Source organism: Hirundo rustica, chromosome 20 (genome assembly GCF_015227805.2).
Source record: "Hirundo rustica isolate bHirRus1 chromosome 20, bHirRus1.pri.v3, whole genome shotgun sequence".
NCBI classification, from domain to species: Eukaryota; Metazoa; Chordata; class Aves; order Passeriformes; family Hirundinidae; genus Hirundo; species Hirundo rustica.
This window is the reverse complement of record NC_053469.1, coordinates 5,785,641-5,794,638: the sequence shown is the minus strand read 5'-3', so window position 1 is coordinate 5,794,638 and position 8,998 is coordinate 5,785,641. Positions and strand designations below refer to the sequence as shown.

Genomic DNA, 8,998 nt, shown 5'->3' with positions numbered 1-8,998 from the left:
GAGCCCCCAGGGGAAGCTGGTTTTGAACTCCTTTCATTTAAATGGCACGAGTGGTGTCAGCACAAGTGACTGGGCTCCCCAGAACGTGGGCTATGTACATTCTGTATCTGTGTAAAATGGTGTATATTCCTTGAAGAGAGACTTATGGCTGCTCAGGCAATTCATAAATCTGTATCATAACTAAGAGGGGAAGGGCTGTGATGTAAGAGAGAGTGTTATTGTAAGAGGAAGAAATAGTTATTGGGTGTTCACTCTAGAACTGTGAAGGAGACAAGACCAGTGAAGAAAGTCTGTGGTCTGTTGCAGAGGTGACTTAACCCTGTTACAAATTTGCTTTCTGAATAAACTTATTCAGAAGGGCACTGACTAGAGGTATTTCTTCTGCATAGACCACCTTGAAATTTGGCCAGAAAAAAAGAATGAATTCTTTATTGAAAGGACCTGCCCTGACAGTGATGCTGTGTTCACTGGGCTTTCGTGAATGTTTTCTGTACAGACTGCTGACAAACCTGAGAGGTGGCTCTTGGCTGGCATTTCAGATCCAGACCCCAGCTTCAGATTCATTTTTTACCCTGACCCCTTTCAAGAGTGATTATCAGACCTCACCTTTACTCAACATCCACTTGCTTTACTCCACAAGCACTATAGGCAAAAATCCCTTTTTAAGAAGCAAGTTGTGTGCAAACTCCCACCTTCTATATGCCCCCTCTCTGAAGCACCTTCACACAATTCCTTGTGCACAGGGATTTACCTTTCTGCACCTGACAAGCTGTTTCACTCTACTGCAGCTCCTGGACACTCAATGCTGATGCAGATCTGCTCCAGCTTCCCTATCACTGACAGCCTGATTACATGTACAGCTTGTTAACTGTGGAATAAAAAAAATCAGGTTACAATCAAACAGCTTGAAAACCACCCAGAGAAAAAGCAAGAGAAAGAGAGATGGTTTTATTCTAGTCATAGAGACCTTCATTATACAGAAATGAGAGTTTATTTCATCCAATAAACAAGAGTGACAGGTAGATCACAAACTGCATCACAGCTACTACCAGCACTGAGACAGTTCACCCACAAGTCTGGGGTAATACAATAACCCAACTGCACACAGCAGAGAATTTAACAATCAGCTCAAAAACTCAACATTGGGATTTGGTTAACTTTTTGGATGTGTGTGTGTGTATATATATATGTATATAGATATTCTTTTCCTACTTAAGTATTTCCTAAAATTCACATGGAAGCACAAATGGCTTTTAACACCTGGACATATATAGATTTTTCATCTTATATATATATTTATAGATATTTATAACAGTAAAGATATGTTTCTCATTACTACAATATACTTGTTTAACTCCTTTAAGCAGCTGGGAAGAAAAAAAAAAAACCCAAACAAAAAAAACCCAAACGAAAAAAAAAAAAAAACCCAAACCAAAAAACAGTTTCACTACAATCACATCTGATATGTGTGTGTCACAAATTACAAACAGAACAAGCCATGTGTGAGATTGGAGTCAGACCATTCCAGGACAGAACAGCTAAGAGGCAGGCAAAGAGTCTCAGAGCAGGCCTACATGTCAAATGGTGGTTTTGGGCTCTCCGGGCGGGCGGGACTGGCCTTACCCGGCCGGCTGGAGGTTAAAGACAAGAAAAACAAAGAAAAAGGGAAAGGGAAGGAGAAGGGGGAGAAGTAGTAAAACAATAGTTAAAATACAGAAAGGAACCGGCATCAGAACAATAGAGGATCCACAGCAGAAATTAAGAGTAATAGCACTGAAAAGAGAGAACTGCAACAGGAATCAGGCCTGGAGGACAGCCTGCAACACAGGTTCATTTAGCTCTGGTAGAGACACGACATCTGAGATGTACAGGGTTGTTATATTTTTTAATTCTCAAGTAGTTTGTTGTTGTTGGATTTTTTTTTTTTTTTTTTTTTTTTTTTTTTTTAAGTACATGTAGCATGAAAATAAAAACCAAACCTTAAGATGAGCTGTGATCAACAACAGTTACAAGTTTCCCCAAACACGTACCATCCACATGCAAGAAAAGGCTACGGAAGAAAATCACCACAGTACCCCAAAAACACTGAAAGATGTGCTTAGTTCAAAGCAGAAATATTTTCAACGGAACGCCACACAGCAAACTCCCTGAAACGTTTGGCTGTCCATTTGCAAGGGGGGAGCAGCGTGTCTATTCCCCTCGCCCTGCTGGCTTCAGGAAAGTCAGCCAAAAATGGTGATGCAAGACAACCGCTGGCAGGAGCCAGTGTGTCCCCAGTAGGAATGGCGCGGCTCCAGGAGCCGAGTGTGAGCAGGGCCGTGAGCTCCCTGCACGCTGAGGTGTGTGCGCTATCTCACACTTCACTCTGGCAGGACTGGGCTGATCCATTGATTCCCCCCTTTACTGATCTCCCTGCCTCACTTTGATATGAAGTTGATTGCACTGTTCCCAACATGAAATTTTTGCACCTTAGAAGTCAAGCTAATACGCAGGACATTTAATCTGTTCCTAACGGGTGTCACGTGTTTTGACAGCGTATTTTTTTTGCTAAGCCACGCTTTTGTCTTAAACTACAAGGAAAAGAAAACAGCTACAGCTCAGTCCTGGGTGCTACAGCTAACTGGTGCAGGCAGGACACTTATCCAGGCTAGACCAGGCAGATGGAATTACTGGATGGACAGCCACCGCTTGGACCTAAGGACGTCCCTGTGGCTGATCTCTCCAAGGAGCCCGTGTACTTCAGGGATCCATGCCACTGAATGAAGGCTACTCTACGCTCACAAAGCAATACAGGACGCACGAGCGAAGACGAAGAGCTCAATCACTAGGCTAGAGTTTTACGACACACCGGGGAGGGGTGGTGGGAGGCAGGGATGTGGGATGGATGAGAGGAGTGACTGTGGCTGTGGAAGGGAGGGTGGAATGGGGAAGCCACCAGCACGGCACTCGTCGCCAGCTGTCTACAGCCTCAAGTTATAAATCTAAGAGGGACGGTTCAGCCGGTCGGATTATGGTAGGTCGAGTAGGTGAGGCGGGGCCCCTTCTGCTGTGAAAAAGCAGGAAACAAAAACAAGAGAACACACACTGTGGTTAGCACAGCAATTGCAGTCACGACCACACATGCTTCTCCACTTCGCCTGAGCCAGCAAAAGATTCCAACCCGAGGCACAAACCCCCAGAGTGCAGCTCCACAAAGGAGACTCACAGGCTTCTACTCGGCCTCACACTGGCCTTTCTGCACAGCACAGATCACCAGCAGAGCAAACCCCTGGACTGCCAGTTTTGCTTCCCTCTGAAATTTGGAAGTGCAGAGATTTAGTGCCAGTAAGTGCCCTGGCTCTGGGATGAGTGGAGAAGCATGGACAACAGTGAGCTCCTGTATCAAGCACATGACAGTCACACAGCATGGATGGGGTCCTCTGAGATGCGCTGCTGCCAGAGGCTCTTGGCTGGTTTGGAGGAGCACCGCCTTCCCCTGCCCTCAAAGCTCCTGCAAGCCTGAGATTCCCTATTCTGACATGAGACTGATCTTGGATGTCAGAGGCAAGCTTACGGCTTTCACTTTTCCAGTTCTGTTGCAGAGCAAATGCAGCTTCTACTCCAATAAAAGGAACCTTGGCTACTCCTTCTCCATTCTGTTCCAACCCTTTTGCTGATACTTTAGCTATATAAACTTTTTGCCCTCTGCATGGATTAAGTGTTCTAGAATTTCCTTCTTGTAAGGGACTGAGGGAAAAAAAAGCTGTAACAAAAACATACAAGACAACATACCCCTGACACGGCTCTCAGCTCATTACCTGAAATATCACTTCAGTCTCAGACTACAGGCTGTAAGAAGACCATAAATAAAAATGTGTTCTGTAAGACTGAGTCCAATCTGTGTTTTTCCTTTAAAGCATGCTCCCTGCAGTGTGTGTGACCTCAACTGCATTTTGCTGATATATCATTAAGATAAATAAATGGTTCAGTACCAAGCCAGAGTAGTTTTAAAGTCCAAACTGCCTGAAATGCAAAGAGCAAAGCCAACAGCATGTAGACCAAATGGAAGGGAAGCCCTTGCACTGATCATACAGGACCAGGTGTCACAAAATTAATGCCTCAAATAATTCCACACTGACAAGAGTTAGATTACAGAAAATCAGCTCACTGCTACAAATGAAGGCCATTTCTCCTGACACAGGGGCTGAGGTGATGGAGGGAAGAGGGGCAGGAGAGGATATTTGTACCAATAGTCTATAATCACACTGCCACTAGAGGAGTTACACTCCTATAAATTGGGGCAAGTTCCCTCATTTAGCAAATGAACCAGAGCAAGTCTCCAGTCCTGTTTATTAAATCTCAGCAGAACTTACTGCTCCAGATCTATTAAGGCTCCAGGACCTGTGGGGTCTGTGCATTATCTCTAAGGGTGTTCACAGTGTAAATGCAGCCACACCAACCCTTTGGTAGCTTCCACTGTCATTGGAACAGCAACAGCACCTGAATTAAAGCCTTACAGAATTTCAGATCAACAGTTAATGAGATGCTGTTGCATCATCACGTTAGAAGGCATTTTTGGGGATGGTTGAAGGGCGGTTTGCATTTCAGGAGTTTGCACAGGTTGTGCTAAAAGCCTCTGAGGGTTCACATGAAAAGGATGCTTGAAGCCACCAGAGTAGGTGAAGTGTTCTGGCAGGAGTGGCCACTCAATCCTAGCAGGATAAAGAGGGCTGAAAGGAGCATAGGTGGTTCACAGATAGATGGGCTGCTTTTTTGTAATGTACTATGACTGATTTTTGTAGACTTATTTCTCTCAGCATTGAAAGCATTTTAGGGCGTGTGGCTGTCACTTTTTAGACTTTTAGGCTGTTTCTGTTGAGGTTTGCTGGAGATGCTTGCAGAATCTGCCTGGAAAGGTTAGAAAAGGCTGAAAACTGTTTCCCAGCCCTAAAAGGGACAGAGAAGCCTCTCAGGCAACATTTACCCCCAAAATGCTGCTTCAGTCTGACTACATTGCTCATCGAGGCTTTTTATATCACTGAAAAGTCACTTTTCTCTGTCAGAACAAGGAACAAAGTTCTGCACACAGGGAAGCCTGTGGCTGTCTCCAGTACATGAGAAAGAAGACCTGAGCCCTGGCAGGAGCCCAGGGAGATGAGTTACAGTGACTGTCACATCCTTTGAAGTCAGACTTTCAGGCCATACCCAGGGAGAACATTGAGCTAATCCTGTCTAAGAACCACTGGGCTAATAGGGAGTTCTGTTGACAAGGATCTAACAGAGGTGGGAAAATACTATGTTTATTCCCTTGGACTGCAAAAGGTTTTGGGTGTAATTTTTTTTGGATCATTTAGGGTGTTGGTTTTTTTATTTATTTGCATTTTTTTTTAATTTTTATTTCCTTGGTGCTCTTTATGCCAGATTAAAAACAGAATGCCCCATAACAGCAAGTCCCAGAATGGGGTACAGACAACAGCAAGGCTCCTTCCCAAGGCTGTTCACCCAGGATGCATGTTTCCAGGGCTGTCAGGGATGTCTGCAGTAAGCAGAATATTGGAGGAAACTGCTGATTGCTCCAACACCTCTGCAGTGTGTCATCAATGAGGAGGGTTGATGATGACGTCCTCAAAGATGTCAATCATGAGCAATCACTGCAATGTGGCAGCTCTAACTGCAGTTCTGTGCAGCAGTAACAGACACCATCTACTGCAAGATGGGGGCTGGCTGAGACCCCCCTGCCCCAGAACAGGGGCTTGGACTTCTGTTATTCCTATTAAAGTAGGATTTCAGCACAGGCTCCTCGCCCCCAGATCTCTCTGCCACAACCAGCAGCAAGAGAATCTGCAGGAGCTGCTGCTGCTCCTCTCCTCTGTCATGAAAAAACAACCACAGAGAAAGGGAGAAGGGATCCAAAAAATCCACACCTGCCCTGTTTTGCCTTCTGTACCTCTTTGTCAAGGGCTGGAGGCTCCCAAGGAAAGGACTCAGGAGAATTTGCCAACGTCCCTCTTCACACCCCCACTAACGCTAACAGGATGAGCACTACACAACACAAACCCACACCCTGCTACATCACTGAACCACTGCAACTGCAAAATGCAGCGAGAGAGAGGACAGGGAAAGGGGCAGGAGCTCAGGGCAGAGTGTTTGAGGGCCACAGATCACTACACCCTTCCTCAGGCAGAGGCAGGAGGCAGAGGAGAGAGGCAGTTTGAATGGAAGCAGGAGAGTAACCTAGAAGGTAAAGGGTCAAGGGGAGAACAAACAAAGGGAGTTCACATCTATCTGATGATGGGACACAAGGATAAAAGGGAACATTCAATGTCAGAGTTACCCTGCACTCAGACATGGAAGTCCTGAAATTAATGACCCAAACTCCTCTTGACTTCCATGAGCACTAGGGATACAGTGAGGATGGGAGCACTTCTCCAGCCAGACATTAGAATATAAGAAGAGGAGTCTGAACTATCAGCTCCTCAAGTCTCTGTCGTGATCCTAACAGAGCTGACAGACCAAATCAAAGCAGTTTGTTCAGCTGATCTTACAGTTAGTGTGGATAAAAGCCAAATGAAAGACACAGAATTTAGACCTTGTTGCCAGAGCTCATTCCCCCATCCCACCTTCTCTATTTAGAAGCAGAGAAAGGATCCTCCAGACCTTAAATCAGGTGCTGGGGCTTTCCCAGCTCCTGCAGCTCAAACAGCTGCTCTGCCTCTGATCAGCCAGTTTTCTGTTCAAGACTCCTCCCTTTATGAGATCCTGGCAGAGGTGGTTCATCAGACAAGGGACTCTGTTACTAACACAAGAACTGGGCAGCAGAGGAGAGCTGCAGAGCAGTGCTGGAGGATGGGCACACAGTGACTCATGCATCACAGTGAGAGTGCAAAACCTACCGTGGCTGCCAGTCCTCAGGGGTCACTGATAGTGATTCTGAAAGACAACACGAAATCAACATGGCAGTTCAGACAGTTCAAGGCAGAGGCCACACAGACTGTCAGCAAGGTGGAACAGATACACAGGCGCTAGCACAGACACAGTCACGCATCCGCCTCCAAACACAGCACGAGCAGGGGGACTGCAAACATACAGAAAACACTCACAGCCTCATCTTTGCTCGCATCCAGACCCTGTTGTGCACAGGGGTGCATCAAAACCCATCCATCTGTCCACACACCTACTGGCTGTTGCTCACTCACCCAAGTTCCTCACACATCCAGGCTGACATTCACACCAGTGTCATACCCAGGTTTCAGCACCCACCAGCTGGGCACAGGTAGCTGGGCTTGTCTCTCACTGAGGATTCCTATCTTCTGACCATATTAAATGTTTAAGAAAGAGCTCAGGAAAGAGGGAGGTAACATGCAGTCCTGAGCAAGACCCAAAATGGCACAAAGCAGGTGGAGGCTTTTCTGAAGGTCATAAATCCTGAATAATTCAGGTCATACAGCTGTGTGACCTTGTCATAGAATGGCTTGGGTTGGAAGGGACCTTAAAGATCATCCAGTTCCAACCCTCAGCCATGGGCATGGACACTGGCCTCTAAGTGTCTAAGGAGATAATTTGTCCCTTGAAATTGTGTGTCCAAGAACCCTTTGGGAGTTCCAGGGACGTGCCCCCATTGTACTGACCAGCACAGCAGGCAGTGAGAACCATCCCTGTCAGGAGGTAACCCCAGACCCATGCCCAAAGAATGGAGAACCCATTAATGCCTTCAACACATTTTTCCAACTGTTGAGTCATTTGCACTGAAGCTTCTTAATTCTCCTTCAAGCTCTTCTACCTACAGTTTCTATCAAATTATTTTAAACTAAAGAGGTTAAATGCCTGGGGGAATACCTTCACAGATTTCTTTCCCAGGTCAAATCCTAAATGCAGTTCATTGCACACTGATAGGATCTTAGACGGTTCGTAACTTTCAGTTCACAAAATTATGGATTTGTCTATATGGACTTCCACAGTAAACTGAGTAAATGCTAAGCACAGAAGCAGGATGGCAAGTCTTGTTTTAAGTGTCCTTAATTACATGCAGGAAAAACTTTCTGTGCAAAATAAAGGTACCACGTGGTGATTATATGTGAAACTTATGTTTATGAAAAAGGAGTAGCATGACACTTGTGTAAATTCATCATTCATAAAATCAGACGCTCAAACCAGAGGCACAAAATGACCAAACTTCTACACAGGCACCAATGAGCACACAAAGAACACCCAGCCACCACCACACATTTGAGTTCACTCCACACCACCAACTCCTCCATCAAAGCCCCCTCGTGCTGAACACGAGAGCTTTGCTCCTCTCACACACACACTCTACACAGCCCAGTTAGCAAGGGAAAGATGGGTATTAAAAAAGCAACAATGGAGATGGCATTCGTTCACCCATGGCAGAAGGACCTGAGTCCAAGTGCTAGCAGGGAACATTCTTATTCTATATACAGGAGAGGAAGAGAAAGAGTCCCTTGTCATTGGAAATTCTCCATTCATCAGTGAACTCAAATGACAAGCTGGTATCAGGATCCGGAGGAGTCTATGAACAACTGGAAGAATCAGAGAGGGGGATCAGAGAATGAGCATCACACTTCACAGCTTCTGGAATTACATTCTCAACTCCAGATCAGGGCAGTCAGTAGCATGCAATCCAACCTACCATCTCTCCTAAACCAAAGGGTTGCTCAGTCAAGCATGAAACTCTTTCCTCCTCTGCTCCAGTGCTGTTTTCCCTACCTTCCCTTAAACCCTTCCACTCATGCAAAAGGCAGAAAAGCCATTAAGATAGGCTATAACAGATTTCTACAAAAAAAGGCCAATCCATTTTAGCCCATTTTGGGGAATCCTATCACGATGGCCAGGTATATAGAATATTTTTCATGAGTGAAGAAATGAAACTGAGTGAAAGGAGGAAGATGGAGACAGGAAGAAGCGTAAGTATATTGAAAACAAAACCACAAAGTAACAGTATATGGAAAGGCAGGGTCACAAGAAGCAGGAGCCAAAATACACAGGAGAAGCATGCTGACAT

At 45.4% G+C, this 8,998-nt stretch overlaps 1 protein-coding gene across 19 annotated transcripts in view; it reads right to left on the bottom strand.

The window, feature by feature from the left end:
* Positions 1-928: 928 nt before the first annotated feature.
* DNM1 (dynamin 1) overlaps positions 929-8,998 on the bottom strand; it is a 65,561-nt gene continuing 57,491 nt past the window's right edge. For 7 of the 19 annotated variants that reach the window (XR_005703754.2, XM_040083648.2, XM_058423188.1 and 4 more), the window contains one exon: positions 1,911-3,046. Coding sequence is in view for 14 of the 19 variants with exons in the window: in XM_040083648.2 (XP_039939582.1) it covers positions 2,974-3,046 (73 nt within the window). In the remaining 5 variants the exon portion in view is untranslated. Of the gene's footprint in view, positions 1,632-1,910; positions 3,047-6,872; positions 6,910-8,998 lie in introns of those variants that run through there. The other 12 variants (XR_005703753.2, XM_040083655.2, XM_040083651.2 and 9 more) reach the window with 7 other exon arrangements.